At 47.3% G+C, this 25176-nt stretch overlaps 1 protein-coding gene across 1 annotated transcript in view; it reads left to right on the forward strand.

The window, feature by feature from the left end:
* Window positions 1-229: 229 nt before the first annotated feature.
* The window catches only part of LOC118088861 (bactericidal permeability-increasing protein), a 45451-nt gene continuing 20504 nt past the window's right edge, over window positions 230-25176 (forward strand). The window contains exons 1-3 of the mRNA XM_035123005.3: window positions 230-906; window positions 23110-23257; window positions 24202-24316. Coding sequence (XP_034978896.3) covers window positions 23119-23257; window positions 24202-24316 — 254 coding nt within the window. The 5' untranslated portion in view covers window positions 230-906; window positions 23110-23118. The remainder of the gene's footprint in view (window positions 907-23109; window positions 23258-24201; window positions 24317-25176) is intronic.

The following is a 25176-nucleotide window of genomic DNA, read 5'->3' on the forward strand; positions in this document are numbered from 1 at the left end:
TTGAACTCTGCAGGATGAATCCCATAGGGAAGCGTCTGGTGGGATTCACCTTTGGGGTTTATGCTGTCTGGATAGCTCCAGTTTCTCTGGAGAGAACAGCAGAAGAGCAGGCCAATGGCCCATCTAGGGCTGCCATATTTCAAAAAGTAAAAATTCTGAAATTTGTTGAGTTGCAGAACAAAGCCATCATAACTATCACCCGCAATCCAACCGCTCCTCTGCAGCTTAAATGACAGGTGTCGCCAGCATTTTTGACACTTATTTGCTGTAGGTTTGACTTCCACTTCGTCCCTTGAATACATAAAGAAAACAGATGTTGAAATGGGGTTCTTTATTACCCAAGGCCTAGGAAAACGTGTCTAAGCAGGCCTAGATGTTGTGGAATTAATCCCGTTCCCTAATTTCAACCCCTAAACCACTCTGCTCCATGAGACGCTCTTTACCAGCCACCATCAACCTGGGCTGGAAATCTCTCCCTGAGGCCATGTGTGGTTTGTCAGAGTCCGGCTCCTGACAGGTGAAGATCCTTTGGGGTGGTGGCGGCTAGGAGCCTGGAGAGTTTCTCTGGATGCAAAATGCCTAGATGTGGTTCTAGCATCGCCTCCCTCTTAAGCCAACTTTGGGGTGTCGGTGACTCAGTTGGGGAGGGAATGTCTGTTGGGAAGAGGAGTCAGCACCAATGGAGACTTACTGGTCCAACCAGATTGGGGAAAAGCTTTGCAACCCTTTGGAGAGGTGTGTCCTTGCCAGGATCCCGCCTTGCTGGGAGCTACTGGTTGGAATCCTTCCTAGTAAGATGCCCTTGGGTAACCACAGGCAGGTTCCTGAACGTGCTGACAACTCCTTCCATTCATCCAAAGGTTTTGGGGGAAGACTGGAATCGCACATCTGAACACGCGGCTCCAGGTGAGTTCGTGAACAGTGGGACTTATCAGAATCTGAAGCTCTTTTCATTGTGTTTCAGCGAGGATATTTCGGCTCCGGGCTGTTGAGGGCAGCTGGCAGGCCAGCCTCCGACAATTACTTAATAGCTGTTGAGGTTGGGAAGGAACATTAATCACTGGCTGTGCTGAGTATTTCAAGCGCAAGGCGAGAGAGAGAATTACGATTCTGCCTTTTGTGTGCTTTGAGCCCGCTGAAAGAAGTGAGTCCACAGTGCAATAGCCTCTTGGGTGTTTACTCAGAAGTAGGTCCCACTCTTCTTCACGGAGCTTACACCCAGGAAGGTTGGGTGGGACTGCAGCTTCCGTCCATGCTAGGTGGCTATAAAAGAGGAATAGATAGATTCCTGGGTGGCACAAAGCTTTACCTATGTCCAAAGAGGAGAGAAAACCCAAGATGTTCTCAGGGCATCCGTTTAGGATGTGTATTGTGTGCTTGAATGGGACAGTTTGGCTCTATACTGAATACATTTTAGACTATTTAATTTGGTACCCCTACCCAAGTCTATAAGTTTAGGGTGGGGAGACCTGATGGACATACCAGATTCTAGGATCTATCTTCTTGTTCTGTTTTAGCTACAAAGACGAAACCTGTACCTTGGAGGAAGGGCAATAACTCAGTGGTAGAGCAATGGGTGACTTTGGAAGCAGAAGGTCACAACAACTTGTTAAAACAAAATAAAAAAATTCCTTCCAGCAACACCTTAAAGACCAACTAAGTTTTTTATTTTGGTATGAGTTTTCGTGTGCATGCACACTTTTTCAGATCTTAGTTGGTCTTTAAGGTGCTGCTGGAAGGAATTTTTTTATTTTGTTTTGACTACGTCAGACCAACACGGCTACCCAGCTGTAACTACAACAACCTGTTGTTGTTGTTGTTGTTGTTGTTGTTGTTGTTGTTGTTGTTGTTGTTGTTGTTATACCCCCCTGCCTATCTAGCTGGGATGCCCCAATGTCATCTCCAGGGAGAGAACCCTGCTTGAAATTCTGGAGGGCTGCTGCAAGTCCATGTAGACAATATTGTAGCAAGATGGGCCAGTCATCTGATTCAGTATAAGGCAGATCCCTGTGTTTTTGTCTTTACGCCAGAGACTCAGGAGGTCCACCAACAAAGCTAGTCTAGGCCCCCTGAGGGTCATCTAGTCCAACCCCCTGCAACGCAGGAACCACAGTTGAAAAACCCCTGACAGACAGCCATCCAACCTCTGCTTAAAAACTTCCAAAGAAGGAGAGTCCGCCACTCTCTGCAAATCTGTAAGGAGCAAATTGCAATGTCAGAGCAGAGTCGGTCGGGAGGGGAAACGCTTCTTTTCAGCTGACTAGGTTGCTGCAAACTTTGCCAGCCTCTCTCTGTTCCATCTGAGGGAGTTTGGGTGCCTTTTTTCCTTTGATCAGCTCAGTTTCCAACAACGAACTCTGACACAGACCAAGATTTCGCCACGTCCTTTTCTAACCAGGAGGTATTTTCCGATTGGTCATTGTCACTTGCATGAATGTATCAGACATCAAGTCAGGTACGTTTGCTGCCACAGCAGCAAAAGCTGGGGTTCATTGGAGCCCAAGACCCGAGTGCAGCCCAGAGCTGGGGTGGAGACTACCAATTTCTCACAATTTTCTTGCAAAACTCCCCCCCCCTGAACTCCCACGTTGGTACCTGATATTATCTCCTTCAACGGAATTCGAATGCCAAATCCGAAATGTTGCCAAATTTCAAATTTGTGCTAAATTTGTTTGCGGCCCTACACCCCCTGCTCCGCAAAAAAATTAAGACCAGGAGCTCAGCCTTAACTAACCTCAAAGTCAAGTAGGAGTTATGAGGAGAGTACTTCTGAGAATGTGCAGAATGCTTTGGAGGATGGGCCAGGGCCATAGCTAGTCATTCTGTGACCAGGGAGATTTAGGCTTTGCATAGTGGGGTGAAGCAATGCATACAATTCTGCTTTGTCTGTCTGTGTGTGTTTTACATGCCACACCAATATCTGAGCGGAGAGGCTTCAGCCAGGGTTCACTTTCCTTGGAATGAAGGCCAACTGAGACTTTAGGATATATGGTTTTATTTGCACATATTTACAACCTGAGCATAAGACGGAGGGTGTCACAGCATCAACACCACAACAGATCTTGTGGATGCTTCTCTGATTCCGCCGAACAAGCTCTACTGAACTGCTCCAGAGATCTTGTCGAAGCAAGGTGGAACCACATCAAAGAGGCAATCTACAACACAGCTGGGTCTTCCTTTGGCAGAGGAGAGAAACAGACCTCCAACTTTGTTTGGGGTCGACCTAAAGGGCACGTAACTTGTTGTCGCTGCAAAGTGTGAGGCTCTCCTGAACTTCAAGCTTGCACCCTGCCCAAAGATGCTTGCTGTGCTGAGAAAGGCGATGGCCAACAGATTGCCAGACGTTGTGCCAATGACTACTGGCTAGAACTGCATCAGAGCATCCAACTCGCTGGGGACACTGGCAACTCTTGCAAAATGTATGAAGGCACAAAGAAAGCCTTTGGACCAGTAGTCGGGAAAACTGCACCGCTGAAAACCTTGTCGGGAGAGATCATCGCAGAGCGCAGCAAGCAGATGAAGCGATGCACAGAGCACTATCACGAACTGCACTCACAGGAAAACACAGCTTCTGACACAGCAATCCACAGTGTCCAGACCTCGCCTGCCTTGGATGTTGGATGTGCTCCCCTCTTTGATGAGCTGAAGAATGCCATCAACTCTCAGGCTTGTGGTAAAGTCCCAGGACAGGACGGAATCCCAGCAGAAGTTCTGAAAGCTGTCTTAAATTCCTCCCTCAGGACAACACCTCCACAGCCTCCTCTTGCAGTGTTGGGAACAAGGATCCATCCCACAAGACATGCACGGCTCCAACATTGTGACCCGCTCTGCAAGAACAAAGGTGACCTCCATGGAATCTCTCTGCTGAGTGCTGTGGGGAAAGCTTTGGCCTGGGTAGTTCTCAGCAGATTGCAGTCACTTGCAGACAGTCACAATGCAGCTTTAGAGCTCAGAGTCAACAGTCTGCATGATTTTCTCCCTGTGCCAGCTGCGGGAGAAATGCCGAGAGCAGAGACGCCCCTTGTACATCGCCTTCATCGGCCTGACGAAGATCTTTGACTCAACAAGATAGGACGGCCTCCTTAGCTTCCCAAGATGAGTGTGTCCTTCCACGTGAACAGCTCATCCTCGGATGCCTTCCCGATAAAGAGCAGTGTGAAACAGGGCCGTGTTCTTGCCCCAGCTCTCTTTGGCATTTTCTTCTGCCTGTTTGCTCTCACATGCCTTCTGCTCAACTGAAGAGGGTGTGTACTTTCATTCAGGGAATAACGTGTGTGTGTGTGTGTGTGTGTGTGTGTGTGTGTGTGTGTGTGTGTGTTCATCCTGGCACATCTCTGCACCAAGACAAAAGTGTTGGGGGTCCTTATCCGAGAGATGTTGTTTGCAGATGATGCAGCCTTGACAGCGCACTCCGAGGAAGCTCTGCAGAGACTCACCAACCATTTTGCCCAAGCCTGCAGGGAGTTCAGTCTTACCACCATCCTGACGAAGACCAACTTCTTGGGTCAGGACATTGCCATCGCCATTGGTGACCTTGAGGTGCCAGAAATGTCTTGCCTACCTGGGTTCCACCATACTCTGATGGGTCCGACTCAGTGAGCAATTACCCACAAGACAGACAATGTGGCAGAGTGGTTAGAGTGTCAGACTGGGACCTGGGAGACCAGGGTTCAAATCCCCATTCATAGAACCATGGAATTGGAAGGGGTCCTAAAGGGTCCTCTAGTCCAATGCCTTGCAATGCAGGAATGCCTTGCAATCACAGGGATCAACCTACTTCATAGGGTTGTTGTGAGGACAAAATGAGGAAAGGGAGAACCATGTGTGCCCCCTTTAGCTCCTTGGAGGAAAGGCAGAATATAAATGCCACAAATAAATAATAAATAAATTCCCACTATGTGAATATAAGGTGAGCCTGAGAGTTGCGTCCAACATGAGTCACTCTCAAAGCAAGCAGGACAATCTTCAGTCCTTGGATCTCAGAGGCCCTCCTCTGAATATGAGCACAGTGGTATCTTGGTTCTCCAACGCCTTGGTACTCATACAACTTGGAACCCAAACACTGCAAACCCAGAACCAAGTGTTCCGGTTTGCGAACTTTTTTCGGAAGCCGAACATGCTCCGTTTCGAGTGTTACGCTTCCGATTTGAGTGCCACACTTCTGATTTGAGTGTTACGCTGAGGTCTGTCTGTTTTTTATTTTGTGTTTTGTGGCTCTTTTTTCGTTTTTGTGACTGTGGAACCCAGTTCAGCTACTGAATGATTGATTGTGTGACTGCAGTATATTGTTTGTTCCTTTCATTTTATGGATCAATGGTCTCGTTAGATAGTAATATTCATGCTAAATTGCTGTTTTAGGGGTTGTTTTTAAAAGTCTGGAACAGGTTAATCCATTTTGCATTACTTTCTAAGTGTGCCTTGGTTTTGGAACACTTTGGGTTTGGAACGGACTTCTGGAACGGATTAAGTTTGAGAACCAAGGTACCACTTTAGCACTGGATCAGAAGCCGGAGTCGTGCTTTTTAAAAACAGAAGCTAAGTGTCTGAAGGAGGAAGCGAGGAATCTCCCCAAAGGGCCCCCAATGTGGTGACAGCCTTCCCTGGGAGAGAGGGAGGGGTGCTTCCCCAGCAGCACAACTGGCTCCAGGGCAGAAGGTGCGCAGCTTGAGTCTGAGACCACACTCCTGCTTGCTGATGGAGGCATTTCTCTCCTGAAATGTTTGGCTGGCTTCCCCTGCAGACCGGACACACAGGACAAACTTGACATGAGTCAACAGGGTGATGCAGCAGCTAAAAAAGCCAATGCAATTCTGGGCTGCATCAATAGGAGTATAGCGTCTAGATCAAGGGAAGTAATAGTACCACTGTATTCCGCTCTGGTCAGACCTCACCTGGAGTACTGTGTCCAGTTCTGGGCACCACAGTTCAAGAAGGATACTGACAAGCTGGAACGTGTCCAGAAGAGGGCAACCAAAATGGTCAAAGGCCTGGAAACGATGCCTTATGAGGAACGGCTTAGGGAGCTGGGTATGTTTAGCCTGGAGAAGAGAAGGTTAAGGGGTGATATGATAGCCATGTTCAAATATATGAAAGGATGTCATATGGAGGAGGGAGAAAGGTTGTTTTCTGCTGCTCCAGAGAAGCGGACACGGAGCAATGGATTCAAACTTCAAGAAAGAAGATTCCACCTAAGCATTAGGAAGAACTTCCTGACAGTAAGAGCTGTTCGGCAGTGGAATTTGCTGCCAAGGAGTGTGGTGGAGTCTCCTACTTTGGAGGTCTTTAAGCGGAGGCTTGACAGGCATATGTCAAGAATGCTTTGATTGTGTTTCCTGCTTGGCAGGGGGTTGGACTGGATGGCCCTTGTGGTCTCTTCCAACTCTACGATTCTATGATTCTAGGACTTTGCAGGCCTTGGGGATGGGAGGGTCAAACAAGGGCAAGGTCAGATCAGTGGTGCTATGCTCTGGGGAAGGGAGGCTCCTTCTCCACAGAGAAAGAGGGTGCTCAGAACCAGCGCAATATATTAGGGTGCCCAGATAACGATACCCCTTCCTGCCGTTCACCAGCCTGGGGCCCAAACCACTGCTGCCCTGAACAAGCCTCTCTTGGCGGAGCAGCGAGACCAGAGTTGTTTGCAGCAGTGATATTTTGAGCAGCGCTCAGAATTGTAGCTTGGGAAGGGACCCCGAGGGTCATCTAGCCCAACCCTCTGCAATGCGGGAACCACTGCAGGATTCCAAGTTGCACAGGACCTTTCAGACAACAGGTCTCTTGAGCGTTTACTCTGGATCGTTTGCAGGGAGGTTAGACAATGCCAGCTGCTTCACGAGTATTCACTCCTGATTTATTTAAGCAAGTGCAATCCTACATTTCCCAGGGCATTTCGTTTTCACTTTCCTCATAGCAAAAAGTCCTATCTTTTTAGGGGAAGTGGTCTTGTTGTGCAAGACCTCCCAATCAGCTACAGTTGCACAATCTGGGTTTGCGGGCGTGTGATTGAATCCCACCTGCAGATAGGGACAGTCAGGAAGTGTTTTGTGATTCTGGTATTCAGGAGCCGAGTCTCTTAGATTGAGACAGAAGTCTTGCCTAGGCAGAAATGGGACTCTCTCACACACAAACAATTAAACCTGGTGGTGTGCAGTTTCACTTGCTGATTACACAACAGGGCTATGCATATTTGATGCAATCTCCAGTAATTCTCCAGGCATCCGGAGAACCTCAGTTTTCATTCTATTTCCCGCCTTTCTTTTTTCTTTTAAAAAAGCAAGTTTCTAATCTTAAATGCCACTGTAGAAAGCATGAAACTCTGTAAGTCAAAGCTCGGCAAATCTGCATTAATTCTGCTGAGCAGTGCTGAGGCTTGCAGACCTCTGCATCATAGAATCATAGAGTTGGAAGAGACCACAAGGGCCATCCAGTCCAACCCCCTGCCAAGCAGGAAACACCATCAAAGCATTCTTGACATATGCCTGTCAAGCCTCTGCTTAAAGGCCTCCAAAGAAGGAGACTCCACCACACTCCTTGGCAGCAAATTCCACTGCCGAACAGCTCTTACTGTCAGGAAGTTCTTCCTAATGTTTAGGTGGAATCTTCTTTCTTGAAGTTTGAATCCATTGCTCCGTGTCCGCTTCTCTGGAGCAGCAGAAAACAATCTTTCTCCCTCCTCCATATGACATCCTTTCATATATTTGAACATGGCTATCATATCACCCCTTAACCTTTTCTTCTCCAGGCTAAATATACCCAGCTCCCTAAGTCGTTCCTCATAAGGCATCGTTTCCAGGCCTTTGACCATCAACTCCCTTGCCTTTGTTCTTCGCTTAACACCAGTGAGTTTCCGCCTGATGTGCAACAATTTTTTTCTTTAAAAAAATGCAAATATTGCTTTGCAAAGTGTTTAAAACAACAAATAATAATCGCAGTGCAATGAAAAGCAAACCTCTCAGAAGAAAGCTATGTTAATATTGGAAGCCACTCAAAAAAGGCAACCCCAATGTACATGCGGTTGCACGCAGCTCATTGTATTTCATCAAACACTGGGAGAAGAGGGATGGATTTAACCTGGAGCTGAAAGTGGTGCTGCCAGGAAGGCCTCACCGGAGAAAACATCCCATGTCAGGGGCCACCACTAAAAGGCCCCTCTCCCAAGCTGACACACTCCAACTTCTTTTGGAGGAGCCACTCAGAAAAATGGCCTCTGGCTTGCTATCTTAGGATCTGAGTAGGGTCATAGCTGGTCAGGACAGGGATTGTACGAGGCACTGAGCCATATAATACTTTATAGGTTAAATCCAAAACACTTCCAGCTTAATAATAATACCGTAATAATAATAATAATAATAATTTATTTATACCCCACCCATCTGGGTGGGTTTCCCCAGCCACTCTTGGCGGCTTCCAACAAAATATTAAAATACAATAGTCCTTCAGATATTAAAAGCTTCCCTAAACAGGGCTGCCTTCAGATGTTTCCTAAAAGCCTGGTAGTTGTTTTTTCTCTTTGACCTCTGGTGGGAGGGCATTCCACAGGGTGGGCGCCACTACCGAGAAGGCCCTCTGCCTGGTTCCCTGCAACTTGGCTTCTCGTAGCGAGGGAACCGCCAGAAGGCCCTCGGTACTGGACCTCAGTGTCCGGGCAGAGTGATGGGGGTGGAGGCGCTCCTTCGGGTATACTGGACCAAGGCCGTTTAGGGCTTTAAAGGTCAGCACCAACACTTTGAATTGTGCTTGGAAACGTACTGGGAGCCAATGTAGATCTTTCAAGACCGGTGTTATGTGGTCTCAGCAGCCGCTCCCAGACACCAGTCTAGCTGCTGCATTATAACCATCTGATTAGAGGTAGTGCAATGTAGTGGTTAGAGTATTGTACCAGGACCTGGTCATTTCCTAGATTTGTGAAATGCAATTACTGTACAACACTGGCAGTTGTAAGTTTTGCAGGATGTTTTGCAGTTGTAAGTTTTGCAGGCTGCAAGTTTTGCAGGCTGGGTCAGCATCCTCACTGAGCTATACTAATCCCATCTCCAAAGTTATCTACATTGTTGCTTATTTTAAAAAATTGTATACCACCACTGTGTCATTAAAAAAAGCTGATTATAGCAACAAAAACATAAAAAACGCACAATAAAAACAATTTTAAAAGTTAAAAATGGACATCCATTAACCATTGTGGAAGGGTGTATTCTTAATTGCCAGCACAGGTCTGGCGGAATAGAGAATTTTTCGGCAGTTGTTTAAAGGGTTGGAAAGAAGGCACCTGGTGAATCTCCAGTATCAGAGAGTTCCACAGGGCTGGGCCAATGACACCAAAGGCTTAGTTTAGAGAGCCTCACCAACTTAGAGAATGAAACAATTATCCTGCAGATAAAATCAGTGACTGAGCTGGAATATTAGGGTTGAAATGATCCCTGAGCTATCCTGGACCTAAGTTGTTCAGGGGTTTGCAAATGAATGCACGGACCTTACAACTGGCTTGGCAGCGACTGGGCAGCCAGGGCGGCTGTTTGAACAATGGTGTCACATGTTCTTGGTCTGAAGCTCTCATCAGCAGTCTGGTTGCCACATCTGCACCAACTGGAGCTCCCAAATCAGATCCAAGGGCAGCCCCACGCAGAGCGCATTGCAGTAACCCAGCCCTGAGGTTACCAGTGCATGGACCACAGTGGTCAGGCTGTCCAGGAATGGCCGTAGCTGGTGAACCAGACAAAGCTGGTAAAATATACCATAATTTCCCGTGTATAAGACACACTTTTTTTGCTTTAAAAAAATTAGTAGAAAATTGGGGGTCGTCTTGTACACGGAACATGGGCATATGGGGGAATTTCAAAAATATTTAAGCATATGTCTGGGATTTTGGCTTGGGTGAGCTGAGGCGGTCCTTCTGGCTGCCACCCCCCCTTTCTCCCCCCCCACCCCCTGCTCCGGGCTGCATGCTGGCAACTGGCTCGCCTCCTGAAGCCCCCGCTGGCTCGACCACCGGATCGAGAGCAGCTGCCACCGCTGAGAGCTGCCTCAGCTACCTCTCCTTGCCCTTCTTTCCTTTCCCCCCTCTTCCCCTCTCAAACTCCCACCCTGCCCGCAGCCCGCTCACCACCTTCCTCAGCTCAGTTTGCTTGATGGCATGGCCCAGTGCAGAGCGGCCGCTGCCTCACCCCGGCTATTCCTTGGCATCCTGCTTGGGAGCCTGCTTCCTCGCAGGAGCAGCAGGAGCTGCCACCGAGGGAGAGCGTGGGGTCCCTCCCCCCCGTCGCTGCCTTTGCTTCTGCACCAGCTCATGCTGGAATACAGCTGCGTACAGCTCATGCTGGAAACTTTGAGGGCGGTTGCCCCAAAAAAGATCAACAACTTGCCGCTGCCAATCCAGATTTTCACTTCTAGTTCAGGGTTTCATTTTCTTAATTTTGGGTTCAAGAAAACAGGGGCCGTCTTATACATGGGGGCGTCTTATACACGGAAAAATACAGTATACTCCCCCCCCCCGGTTGCTCATCAGGAGTTCAGACCACGTCATTGCATATTTGAAGTTAGAATTAATATTATTTTGCCCGAAGGTTCATCTCGTAACACTTCCTTGTGCTGAACCTGACATGACGTTCATGTTGCCACAAACGTCGAATATATTGGGCAACCTTCATCTGTGTCAATACAAAAGACATTCGGGCTTTTGTCATCCCGCCGGAGTTCCCTCGATGATAAATAATGTGGTTGGATTTTCTCACGAGAGAGAGAGAACACCTCCGAGTACATTGCCCGGATAAACGATCATCACTTCCTTTCTTTCTCTCTGGTGGAGTGACTGGAGATGGGGAACTGTGGGGGCATTCCGTGGGGCCCGGATAGACGAATTACTGTCAGTCACTTGCAATATAGGGAAGTCTAGGAATGGCGGGGAATAATTATAAAGGCTCCAGGGGGGTTGATAAAACCATCGGATAGTGTCCAGTCCAGCTGTCCCTTTGGAGCTCAAGACGCTTGTAAGTAACACTCGTTCAAGATTTGCATTCTAGGGGTTCAGGAAGGCTGGTTGCCCTGCTGGCTGGGTAGCCCACTTGACTATTTGAGGTGGCAGGACTCCGTGTCCAGAGAAGCGGACACGGAGCAATGGATTCAAACTTCAAGAAAGAAGATTCCACCTAAACATTAGGAAGAACTTCCTGACAGTAAGAGCTGTTCGGCAGTGGAATTTGCTGCCAAGGAGTGTGGTGGAGTCTCCTTCTTTGGAGGTCTTTAAGCAGAGGCTTGACAGCCATATGTCAAGAATGCTTTGATGGTGTTTCCTGCTTGGCAGGGGGTTGGACTGGATGGCCCTTGTGGTCTCTTCCAACTCTATGATTCTATGATTCTACGACTATTTGAGGTGGCAGGACTTCTGCAGGTTTGGTCAAGGGAACGACTCCCCTATGAAGAATGGTTGCAGAGTTTGGGACCTTTTACAGAAAAGGCAAGGAAGAGGAGACACGATAAGAGTCTCTAAAAAGATGCATGGCAGGCAGAAAGTAGGCAGAGAAAAGTTATTGTCCCTCTTTCACAACACTAGAACAGTGGTTTTCAACCAGCGTGCCGTGACACCCTGGGGTGCTTTGAAGGATGTTTAGGGATGCCACGGGCAACACTGGCCTCTGTCCCTCTTTCCTTCCCTCCCTCCTCTGATGCCCTCTCGCATCTCTGCCTCCCAAAGGCTTGCATGGCTGTTTGTTGCAGCAGCCCTGGCTACAAGCTCCGCAGGCGAATGGTGCCTCTGGGGCTGGCCAGGAGCTGCTGGGTGCCAGGGGCTGAGATGGCATCGAGGTATGCAAGCAAGTGGGTGAGGGAGCCCAGCCAGCCAGCCCACCAGCCCTTGCTGTTGGGAATGGCTAGACAAGACCCAGGCCCTTGTGGGGCAGTGTGAGGAGGCACCTCTCAGCTCAGAGACCAGGGGGAGGATTCCCAAGGAGAGGGGAGAGGAGAAGAGAGGAGGCTGGGGGAACCTTCCACAAGGGAGGGTGTTTGAGAAAGGGTGAGAGACTGCCGGCTCTGCAGGCAAGGGGTGACATAACTGGGCTCCTGAGCCCCACAGGGGTGCCGCAGAAAGAATGTCAAGGGAGCCGTGGACTCAAAAAGGTTGAAAACCTCTGCACTGGAATTTTTGGGTACCCAGTGAAGAAGCTGAATGTTGGAAGATTCAGGGCAGATAAATGAAAGTCTTTTTTCAAGGAGACCTTAGTTGAACTGTGGAACTCCCTCCCACAGGAGGCCATGATTGCCACCAACCTAGATGGTTTTAAAAGAGGATTAGTCAGATGAATTCATGACTATTGGTGGCTGCTAGCCAGGAGGGCTCTGCTATTGTCTCCACGGCTGGAGGGAGCAACGCTTTTGGATGCCAGTTGTTGGAAACCACAGGAGGAGAGAGGGCTCTTGTGCTTGAATCCAGATTTCTACGGGCATCTGGTCAGCTACTTTTGGAACAAGATGCTGGACTAGATAGGCCAAAGACCTGATCCAGCAAGCTCTTACGGTATGTTCTTACGTCCAGAGCAGTCAGAGAGGAACTCCATGGTCTCTTGTAAGGCGGCAGTAAATGGCAGGTTGCAACTCTAGAATCATACAAAGGCCAGATCTCAAATCTTTGGGGGGTTGACAATCAAGCACAGTTACTTTATTGCACTAGGTAGGAAATTGCCTGTCTTAGTTTCAGGACCGTTGCTACAAAGAAAGTGGCTTGCTAGAGCCAATCTTCCTCAAGCTGTGTTCCAAGCTCTTGCCTGATTTCCCCTTTTAGCTTTCCTTTGGAAATATGAAGTTACATTGAACTATAAAGTTGGAAGGGACCCTCAAGGATAATCCAGTCCAACCCCCTTGCAATGCAGGAATCTCAGCTAAAGCTAAAGGTCCCTCTCTGGTTTCTGTAGCTGAGAAGCAAACAGCAGCAGGCCAAATGACCAGTTAGAAATACAGTACAGTAATGCTGTTCTTAGTGACAACAGAATTGCAGTTTCTTCCCTGGGGTCACTTGGGTGGTTCAGTCATCCTTAGGTAGGGAGGAAGCAGAAGTTCAGATGGGGTCCACTGCCAGAAAAGTGGCTAATCTGCAGTCTGTTGCCTGCTTGGGGTCCAACATCAGAGCAATAAACTAGATCAGGGGTCAGCAAACTTTTTCAGCAGGGGGCTGGTCCACTGTCCTTCAGAGCTTGTGGGGGGCCAGACTATATTTCGAAGAAAGAAAAATGAACGAATTCCTATGCCCCACAAATAACCCAGAGATGCATTTTAAATAAAAGGACACATTCTACTCATGTACCGTAAAAACACCAGGCAGGCCCCTGATTTTATGGACTACTTAAAATCAGGCTGCATTTTAAACTTAAATTTTAATACTGTATTTTAATCAATTGCTTTTTATGTTTTATTGTAATTTTATTGGTGTGAGCTGCCCTGAGTCCGGTTTTGACTGGGGAGGGCGGGGTATAAATAAAAATGTATTATTATTATTATTACAAATAACCCAGAGATGCATTTTAAATAAAAGGACACATTCTACTAATGTAAAAACATGCTGATTCCTGGACCGTCCGCGGGCTGGATTTAGAAGGCGATTGGGCCGCATCCGGCCCCCGGACCTTAGTTTGGGGACCCCTGAACTAGATGGACCTCATCCTTCTCCAATTTGATGCCCTCCAGATGTTTTTCACTGCAGCACCTGCGGTGGCTGGAAGCTGGTGAGAATTGTAGTCCTGCACATCTGGAGAGCACCAGGTTGGAGAACACTGGTCTGTTTAAAAGGAGCACACAACACTGAAACCAGCTGTTCCTGCTGCTCCAAATCAATCTTCATCTTCTCAGGTGGTCCATCGCCTCTGTAATTTCATGGAATTGGTTACCGTGTTTCTCATATTATAAGACATGTCTTATATTTATTTTTTCCTCAAAAAAACACACTATGGCTTATTTTCAAGGGATGTCTTATTTTTTTCCTCCTCCTCCTGCCACGGCTGGCATTGCTGCTGCACCTATCACTATGTCTTATTTTCGGGGTATGGCTTATATTCCTCGAATGCTTAAAAATCCTGCTATGGCTTATTTTATGGGTATGTCTTAAAATATGAGAAACAGGGTAGAATTAGCTGGCTACGTTGGTCAGGTGTGTCTGCTTGGCCTGCAGAGGGCATCCAGTTTTAATTTTTTGCATGCGCAATGAGACGGGTCGTTATAAAATTATAGAAAAGAAAAAGCTGTTTCCATATGAGCTCGGTGGTTGCACAATCCATATGCAGAGCCACACACACTCAGATAGGAAGCCTTGGAGGGGGGGCATGGTTCAGTGGTAACTTTTATTGGGGTGGGGGTGGCTTTTTGTGTGAGTTTAGCAAGCATTTTTATGGACGGTTCTTAATTTTTCTGCTATTTCAGTGTTTACTCCATTCTTTTGGGATCGCTACAGGATTGTTTTTTAATATTTTGTTGGAAGCCGCCCAGAGTGGCTGGGGTATAAATAAATTATTATTATTATTATTATTATTATTATTATTATTATTATTATTTTTCTCTGCTAGTGTTATAAATGGATCCTCACCTGAGACTCAGGTGAGACTCTGAAGAAGTGTGCATGCACACGAAAGCTCATACCAAAATATAAACTTAGTTGGTCTTTAAGGTGCTACTGAAGGAATTTTTTTATTTTGCTGAGACTCAGTGTTAGAGAGCAGTGAGAGCAGTGTTACAATGTACCCCTAAATCATGCTTTTGCTATCAGGGTGGTAGACTGCACCTAGGAAAGAAGCTCTCTTTTGGCCTCGAGAAGCAAGGCGAGAGATTCCATTGCAGTAACTCAGGCGGGGGCAGCTCAAGCAAACTGAGTTGCAGCAGCTCTTGCTAAATCCTTTGATTTAGCTGCAAATCTTTCCCATCCTCCCTTATCATTTGTAACGATAACTTCTTCCTTTTCTCTACACCCCGCCCCCCTAAAAACCAGTCAAGATCTTTCAGTGGCCCGAGGCTCCGCTCTAGATGTTACCCAGACATATTGCCTCAGCTGAATTATTGCCTCCTTCCTTTAAGAGGCATGATAACAAGGCGTTTTAGGGCACGACAGGCACCAGCTATCTGCACTTTCCGGAAACAATTCTGCCAGGAGGAATAGGTCTCTGCCCCTGGGTGTCTGCTCAGTATTGCTTTTAAATTTGCCTGCTATTATTTACTGTGTTGCTTTAAACCATCTTAGCTGTTATTTGCTTATTTCATAAAATTTATATACAGTCGTACCTTGGAAGTCAAATGGAATCCGTTTCAGAAATCCGTTCAACTTCCAAAACATTTGGAAACCAAAGCACAGCTTCCGATGGGCTGCAGGAAGCTTCTGCAGCCCATCGGAAGCCAAGGAAGCCGTGCCGGACGTTTGGCTTCTGAAAATCGTTCGAAAACCGGAACACTTGCTTCTGGTTTTCGATCGTTCAGGAGCCGAAATGTATGAGTTCCAAGGCGTTTGGCAACCAATGTATGACTGTACTGCTTTATTGTAAAGAAAGTAAGCAAGCAAGCAAGCAAACAAACAAACCTCAAAAAGTAAACAAGCAAGCAAATAAATAAATATGGCTTCCAACAGGATATTAAAAACATAGTAAAAGATCAAACATGAAAAACGTCCCTAAACAGGGCTGCCTTCAGATGTTTTCTAAAAGTCAGATAGTTGTTTATTTCCTTGACATCTGATGGGAGCGTGTTCCACAGGGTGGGTGCCACTACTGAGAAGGCCCTGTGCCTGCTTCCCTGTAGCTTCACTTCTCTCAGGGAAGTAACCGCCAGAAGGCCTTCGGCATTGGACCTCAGTGTCTGGGCTGAACGATGGGGTTGGAGACGTTCCTTCAGGTATACTGGGCCGAGGCTGTTTAGGGTTTTAAAGGTTGGCACCAACACTTTGAATTGTGCCTGGAAACATTACCAAAAAAGATAAAACAATAAAATTATCACCCTCCAGTGTGCAAGCCTGGGCATAGAATCATAGAATCATAGAGTTGGAAGAGACCACAAGGGTCATCCAGTCCAACCCACTGCCAAGCATTATGTCTGGAGATCCTGCTGGGCTGCGTGGATGGCAAGACCCCACCTCTTGGCCTCACTGATGTGGTCCAAAGTAAAGTAAAGCAATATGTCTGGCACAAGCTTGGCTGCAGGAGTTGCCAGAAGGTGGCACACAAGGTGCCATCCAACCGCCTTAGGGACCCCTCTCTGGACCTGTGTAGGTCTCATTTCTCCTTGGTCGCTTTCCTCTGCCCTTCAGATAAACTGTTCCCTACTAAGTGCTTTCTTTTCATACTAATAGTGGCACCTTGAACTCTGCCTAGTAACAAATCAGCAGCTGGGGCAGACCTGTACCACCTGGCAGGGTCTCACCCCTGTCAGCAATTGTGCTGCAGCATTCTGCATCGTAACGGCAGCTTCCGGGTGAAGCGCCACGTGCAAGAAAACAACCTTCAATCTGATGACACTGGGATAGAGGTGGTCCCTTAAAAGGCTTGCTGGAAAAGGGCAGTCTTCGACAGTTGATAGAGGTGGCGCCTTGTCTGGTCGGTGTCTGCAGACCTCCTGATAAGACGGTATCTGCAGGGTGCCCTCTCCTGCAAAGCACAATGGCCAAGGGGCTATATAAGTAGCTGGTTATTTTTGCAGCGGCATAACAGGGTAGCAATAGGAAGCCGCAGTGAGTGGATGGACCATTGCCTTCTGCATCAAGCGCTGGAGCTCCTTCCATCTAAGGCACCCTGAACTCCAACACATCAGGCAGCTGCTTTGCAGAAACACGGACAGGTACTCATCCCTCCTCCTCTGGCTACAAGTCCACCAGCCGGCAGAATTCTCTCTCCCCTTGCCCACCCTGTCCTCTCCTGTCTTCTGATTTTGAGCCTGACCAGGCTGCTGTCATCTTGGGGTGACATGACCCCCTCGTTGCTGTGCAAACCCTTCTCCTCCTTCTCCTTTCCTTGGCTGAGGCCACATTCGCACCAAACTTTTAAACCACCCATGATGCCACTTTAAGGCGCCGTGGCTTCCCCCAGAGAATTCTGGGAGCTGTAGTTTGCTAAGGGTGCGGGGAATTGTCGGGCCTCCTCAGTTCCCTTCACAGAGAGACTGTTCCCAGAGTTCCCTGGGAAGAGAGATTGGCCGTTAAACCACTCTGCAAAATAAGTCTCTGTGAGGACAATAGGCATGTGCTATCTCTGTTTTCAGTGAAGGTTTTCTGCATCCTTGCTTTTTGTTGGTCTGTGTATTTTAGCCAGATTATATATTTATATAATTGAAATTGCACACCGCTTGGAGGATTCTCTCTCTCTCTCTCTCTCTCTCTCTCTCTCTCTCTCTCTCTGTGTGTGTGTGTGTGTGTGTGTGTGTTTGAGCAAGGGGTATATAATTTTTCTGATTAAAATAAATAAGCATGTTGGCACAGATTCACAGAGACTTTGGGGAGGCACTTTGCACATGATCAGAGGTTCTGATATCGCATTTCCAGGAAGGAACTGTAGCTCTGAAAACAAATCAAACAATTCTCTCTTTATGTCACCTTGCAGTGTAAATGCTCTGAAAGACAGAACCAATATATATATATATATATATATATATATATATATATATATATATTGTGGTGTTGTAACTTAGAAGGGAAACTGGTTTGGGGTTTGAGAGGTTGAAGTGGTAGAGTTTGCCTTTAAAATAAATACCACACCATGCATCTGGGAGCAAGTGTTTTGCATGCCTTCTAAAGGAGTGATTTTCTCACTCCTCTTTGGAAAAAATAAAACACATGGGTTTTTAAACAACTCCAGGGGAGGTAAATGTGCCGATTCTACAATACCTCTGTGGTTGCAGCTTCTGGTGCTACTGGTTTATCACTAGATTACGCATTCAGATGTGTGTGGGAAGCTGCTGTCTGATTTCTATATCAGCTGGGTTTTTATAAAGGGCAAAACAAGCTTTGCACAGCTCATCGTTAAACTATGGAACTTGCTCCCCCAAGAGGCAAAAATGGCCACCCACCTAGATGGCTTTAGGAAGATTGGAGGAGAGGGCTATCGATGGCTATTTGCCATGAGGCTTTCCCTCACTTGGAGGCAGCACTTTCTATTGTTACAAAAGTTGGGTGCCTCCCCCTTTCTCTGCCAAATGGTAGCAAGATCCCAGGGGGTTCCTGGCACTCACATGGGGTCTGCGTTCCTTTGCATAGCTGTCAGGTTCTCCCCTTTTTAAGGGAAATTCCCTTATGCTGAATAGGCTTCCTCACGAGAAAAGGGAAAACTTGACAGCTATGGTTCCTTTGGAGAATCGAGACATGGCGGAGACTGCGTGGAGGGAGGTCAGATCTTACAGCATGGTCATTTCAAGAGGGGCTTGCCCCACATTGCAGTGCAACACTTGAATCAAAAACCTGTTTTCCAGCCTGCCTTCAGCCAGCCTGCCCAATATGGATCTCTCCTTTTTCTCTCCCCTCCTTCTTCCCAGAACACCTTGCTAAAGAAACTCTTTCCTGTAGCTTCAAACACACACCCCATGACCTTGGCAACATCTGTCTCCCCAGGCCAAAAGATTCCTCTCTGATGGCCCATCAACCCCCTTTATCAAACAAGATGAATTTTAACAAGGAGAAATGTAAAGTACTACACTTGGGCAAAAAAAATGAAAGGCACAAATACAGGATGGGAGACACCTGGCTTGGGAGCAGTACATGTGAAAAGGATCTAGGAGTCTTGGTAGACCACAAACTTGACATGAGTCAGCAGTGTGATGCAGCAGCTAAAAAAGCCAATGCAATTCTGGGCTGCATCAATAGGAGTATAGCATCTAGATCTAGGGAAGTAATAGTACCACTGTATTCTGCTCTGGTCAGACCTCACCTGGAGTACTGTGTCCAGTTCTGGGCACCACAGTTCAAGAAGGATACTGACAAGCTGGAACGTGTCCAGAAGAGGGCAACCAAAATGGGCGAAGGCCTGGAAACGATGCCGTATGAGGAACGGCTTAGGGAGCTGGGTATGTTTAGCCTGGAGAAGAGAAGGTTAAGGGGTGATATGATAGCCATGTTCAAATATATAAAAGGATGTCATATAGAGGAGGGAGAAATGTTGTTTTCTGCTGCTCCAGAGAAGCGGACACGGAGCAATAGATTCAAACAACAAGAAAGAAGATTCCACCTAAACATTAGGAAGAACTACCTGACAGTAAGAGCGGTTCGGCAGTGGAATTTGCTACCAAGGAGTGTGGTGGAGTCTCCTTCTTTGGGGGTCTTTAAGCAGAGGCTTGACAGGCATATGTCAAGAATGCTTTGATGGTGTTTCCTGCTTGGCAGGGGGTTGGACTGGATGGCCCTTGTGGTCTCTTCCAACTCTATGCTTCTATGATTCCTGCTGCTGGAAGACGCTTTCCAGCAGAGGGAGCCTACGCCTCTCCTACCGGTAGCTCCGCACCCCAGCCATTCCCCAGGCATATGTCAAGAATGCTTTGATGGTGTTTCCTGCTTGGCAGGGGGTTGGACTGGATGGCCCTTGTGGTCTCTTCCAACTCTACAATTCTATGATTCTATTCTATGATCATGTTAACAGATTTACTCTTCACCAGGCCAGCCAAGCTGGTTTGCATCAGCCAGCCCTGGGAATCCTTCTCTGGCAGGGCTCTTCAGCTTGTACTTTCATCCATATCCCAATTAATCATAGAATCTTAGAGTTGGAAGGGACCCCAAGGGTCATCCAGTCCAACCCCCTTCAATGCAGGAATCTCAGCTAAAGCATCCGTGACAGATGGCCATCCAACCTCTGTTTTAAAATCTCCAAGGAAGGAGAATCCACCACCTCTCGTGGGTGTCTGTTCCACTGTCAAAGAGCTCTTGCTGTCAGAAAGTTTTTTCCAAATGTTTAGTCGGAATCTCCCTTCTTGCAACTTGAAGCCATTGGTTTGAGTCCTACCCTTCAGAAAAAGAGAAAACAAGCATGCTCTTTCTTCCTGGTGACAGCCCATAAGATATTTGAAGACGGCTCTCCTATTTCCTTTTAGTCTCCTCTTTTCCAGGCTAAACATTCCCAACTCCCTCAACCATTCCTCATAAGGCTTGTTTTCCAGACCCTTGATCACCTTGGCCGCCCTCCTCTGCACACCTTCCAGCTTGTCAACATCCTTCTTAAATTGTGGCGCCCAGAACTGGACACAGGATTCCAGGTGTGGTCTGACTAAGGCAGAATAGAGTGGTACTATTACTTCCCTTGATCTGGACACTATACTTCTGTTGATACAAAAACCTACCATTTATTAATTTCTAGGGTTTAGGGGGAGTCCCCCCCCAAATCTGAAACACGATAATACTCGTGTTTCATATAACGCATATTGCACCTGTGCTGGTTGCTGATTTGCTATTGAGCCACATTCAAAGCGTTGCCATTAGTATATAAAGCCTTAACAATTTGGGACCAATATACCTGTGAGATCACCTTCCCATAACTCTCAACTGCTTCAATATGCGGAATTGGCCCGATTCTGCATTTGTAAGAACTTGATATTCTGGCAGCTGCACTTTGGAACTCCCTGCCTGTTGACGTCAATCCAATGCCTTCACTGTACTCTTTTGGTGCCTGTGAAAAACATACCGTATAAACTCGAGTATAAGCCGACCCGAATATAAGCCGAGGCACCTGATTTTACCTAAAAAAAACCCTGGGAAAACTTATTGACTCGAGTATAAACCGAGCGTGGGAAATGCAGCAGCTACTGGTAAATTTCAAAAATAAAAATAAACACCCAGGGCCGGCCCTACGGCAAGGCTGGGTGGCTCAGGGTGCCAGGGGGGTGCTGCGTTGCGGCGCCCGCCAGACAGCTGCGCTGGGGGGAAAACGGGGCGGGGGGGCGCTGGAGGGATCTTTGCACCACGGCACCAGGGCGCTAGATATGCTTAGGATGGCCCTGTAAATACCACCCTATGCCTTTCCCAGCTGTCGGCGGCCGGTGGGGGGAGAAGTGGCGAGGAAGGATCCCTTCCTTGCCACTTCTTGCTCCCCGCCGTCTCGCACAGAGCAGGCATAGAATCATAGAATCATAGAATCATAGAATCATAGAGTTGGAAGAGACCACAAGGGCCATCCAGTCCAACCCCCTGCCAAGCAGGAAACACCATCAAAGCATTCCGGACAGATGGCTGTCAAGCCTCTGCTTAAAGGCCTCCAAAGAAGGAGACTCCACCACACTCCTTGGCAGCAAATTCCACTGCCGAACAGCTCTTACTGTCAGGAAGTTCTTCCTAATGTTTAGGTGGAATTTTCTTTCTTGTAGTTTGAATCCGTTGCTCCGTGTCCGCTTCTCTGGAGCAGCAGAAAACAACCTTTCTCCCTCCTTTATATGACATCCTTTTATATATTTGAACATGGTTATCATATCACCCCTTAACCTTCTCTTCTCCAGATAGGACGGGGGTTCGGAGAGTCGCAGTGCAGCGCTTCTCCGAACCCCCGGTCCTGTGCCTTTCCCCACTCCTGCCTTATATTCGGCTTGAATATAAGCCGAGGGTGGCTTTTTCAGCACATTTTTGGTGCTGAAAAGGTAGGGTTATACTCGAGTGTATATGGTACTTGTTTAGGAAAGCCGGCCCAGACACAGAGAAAGACTCTGAACATAATACAGTGAGGATGCCTGCTTCAGATCAAGAGGCAGGGAGTTCCAGGTCCGCCACACTAAACGATCAAGTTCTTACAAGTGTGGACGGGTATTTTGCGGCATCTGCATTGGTGTCGTCAAAAATATTCAGTACTTTGAGATAGTTCTCGTGGAGCTGTGCTCCTTTGCATCTGTCTTGCCAAAAGCAAGGTGGTTCTTTTAAAAGGAGACTCAGAAGCAATGCAAAACACAAGTGAGTGGGAAGAAGAAGATTTTATTTCTAAACAGCAAGCAATATATACATACCAAGCCTGCACTTCTATCTGCCACTTGGAAGCCCTCAAGAAGCGGCGAAGTGACTCCCCCAGGTAGCCTCAGTTTGCACAGTCCTTGTAGGAGCTTCTGAAAAACTGTGTCCAAACCATCTGGTTTTATAGATAGCCACCCTCTCCCAATGCCTCACTTTCCCACAACAATTTCCAACATCAAAGAAGGAACTACGGTATCCTCCACAGGTGATTAACGCAGTTGGGGGGGGGTCTTCACCTCCTCCCAACTGATTAAGACATCAAAGACTGTTCTCACACCATCAAAGAACTTAACAAGAGCGAGGGAGGGGGAAGGAACAGAGGCAGGAAGGGCTCTGTGTTAGATCACTAACTCCTAGATACACTGAATCATAGAATCATAGAGTTGGAAGAGACCACAAGGGCCATCCAGTCCAACCCCCTGCCAAGCAGGAAACACCATCAAAGCATTCTTGACATATGCCTGTCAAGCCTCTGCTTAAAGACCTCCAAAGAAGGAGACTCCACCACACTCCTTGGGAGCAAATTCCACTGCCAAACAGCTCCTACTGTCAGGAAGTTCTTCCTAATATTTAGGTGGAATCTTCTTTCTTGTAGTTTGAATCCATTGCTCCGTGTCCGCTTCTCTGGAGCAGCAGAAAACAATCTTTCTCCCTCCTCCATATGAGATCCTTTCATATATTTGAACTTTTCTCCCTCCTCTATATGGCATTATTTAATATATTTTGAACATGGCTATCATATCACCCCTTAACCTTCTCTTCTCCAGGCTAAACATACCCAGCTCCCTAAGCCGTTCCTCATAAGGCATCGTTTCCAGGCCTTTGACCATTTTGGTTGCCCTCTTCTGGACACGTTCCAGCTTGTCAGTATCCTTCTTGAATTGTGGTGCCCAGAACTGGACACAGTATTCTAGGTGAGGTCTGACCAGAGCGAAATACAGTGGTACTATTACTTCCCCTGATCTAGATGTTATACTCCTATTGATGCAGCCCAGAACTGCATTGGCTTTTTTAGCTGCTGCATCACACTGCTGACTCATGTCAAGTCTGTGGTCTACTCCTAGATCTAGATCTAGACTCCTAGATCCTTTTCATTTTTTGGTCTACATTTTTTGGTCTACATTTTTTGGTCTACCGGGTGCGTGTCTCATACAGCATAGTTTTAAGTGCCCTTTCTTTCCTTTCTCCTCCAGGTAACGCAGATGACCTTTGCACACACCTTGGGCCCACAGAGGATGCTCTGGCCAATTTCTCTGGCTCTTTTGGCCTCTTGCGTGCAGACGGCCATGGGAGCGGATGGAGGCTTGAAGGTCCAAGTGACCCAGAAGGGGTTGAATTATGGTGCGTGACTTCACAGCAACCTCCATAATTGGCCTTGAGCCAATTTTAAAAAAGAGTCTCCCAGAAATGCTCAAATTGAGAACTTGTTGGTGCAGAAAGTACTTTTAAAAATGTAGTGTTTTCATTAAGGCAGTGGTTCCCAGAGGAGGAGGTGGGGGGCAGGATTACCTAGGGAGACCCTCAGAGGCAAGGCGGTGGGGTGGGGCCGCCAGAGGTGCAAACGACGGCCAGACTTTTAAAAGCTGCTATCACTGGAATCAAGTTCATCCATTCTGTCGAATTAATTAAACTAAATAGTTTTAATTGAATAAATGTGCAATTAATTGTTACTGCTTTGAAGTTTATTGCGCTATTATCTTCCTTAGTGGGCCATGCAAATTGCTATTCTGGAAAAAAAGTTTTTTATAGGGTAGGGCAGTTTCCCCCCCTAAATAAATGTTTAGGGGTACTCTCATTTTGACTCAAGAAAATCACCATTTTATAGTTCAAATTGGGGAAAATAAATACAGGAAATAGACAAAAGTACAAAGATTCACAAAATGTTTAGGGGTATGCGTCCCCCCAGAAAAAAGCACTGGGGTAGGGGGGCATTGAAGATGAGGGGAGTGGCCAGAAAAAGTTTGGGAACCATTGGATTTTCCTGTGGGGCAAGGGGGGTGCTTGCTTATCTGTATGTATGAAATGTATTTTGGGCAGTTATTTCTCAAAGGTATTCTTCACCTACCCCCACCCCAGGGTTGTCGGCCCAGGAGCACCCCAGAACCTAAGATCTCAGGGCCCAAACCTGAGATCCAAGGGTGACCCCTAGTGATGTCATGAAGGGTGGGTCCTGGAGAGTCTTCCTCTGCCCTCCTTCCCAACACTGAGCACTGGAGACGGAGGTTAATTGGGAGAGAGGAAGAAGGCAGACCTCACTGATTCTGCCCCTTTCCCCCTCTTTACAGCAAAGGAACTTGGAATCGAGATATTGAAGTTAGAGCTGAAGAAGGAAACGTTCCACAACATAAATGGTTCTTACACTGTCCCGCTTGCTGGGAAAGTGCAGTATTCTGTATCTGGGTAAGCGAGAGAGTGTGGCTCCCCACATCCCCTCCTCTTGGCTCCAGACCACCAGAGTGCCCCTAAATGCAGCCTTCACCCCCAATTCCTCTTCATTGTCTTCCCTATCAGAGCTGGATTTGGTTGGCCACAGGCAGCTCACTAGAAGATAAAACAATAAATCCTGAGTTGGGGTGGCTGGAGGGGAACCCAAAAGACATCTAGACACCCCCTCTGATCCCAGTGCCTTGCCCCCATGGGGAAAGGCTGTCCCTCTGGGGTAAAAGATATGCTTTGCATGCAGAAGCTCCTGGGTTAAACCTCAGAGCGCCTGGGGCAACCCAGTCAGATGGGTGGCATATAAATAATTTATTATTATTATTACAGTATTATTATTATTATTATTATTATTATTAGTATTATTTAGGCAGCATTACCAAGGAGGACTGAGTGAGACCCCTGCCTGAAACCCTGGAGAGCTCTGCTTTTGCTTTATTATCATAGACTCATAGAATTGTAGAGCTGGGTGGGAACCTGAAGATCATCTAGTCCAACCCCCTGCAATGCAGGAATATGCAGCTGTCCCATATGGGGATCAAACCTGCAGCCTTGGCATTATCAGCACCATGCTGTAACCAGCTGAGCTATCCTGTAGACCAGACATCCCCAAACTTTGGCCCTCCAGATATTTTGGACTACAATTCCCATCATCCCTGACCACAGGTCCTGTTAGCTAGGGATCATGGGAGTTGTAGGCCAAAACATATGGAGGACCGCAGTTTGGGGATGCCTGCTGTAGACTAGTATGTGTTTTCATTTTGTATTTTTATGTTGTGAACTGCCCTGTGATCTTCAGGCAGAATACCAAGTCTGGCTTTGGT

Source organism: Zootoca vivipara, chromosome 7 (assembly GCF_965207765.1).
Source record: "Zootoca vivipara chromosome 7, rZooViv2.hap1.1, whole genome shotgun sequence".
Taxonomy (NCBI): domain Eukaryota; kingdom Metazoa; phylum Chordata; class Lepidosauria; order Squamata; family Lacertidae; genus Zootoca; species Zootoca vivipara.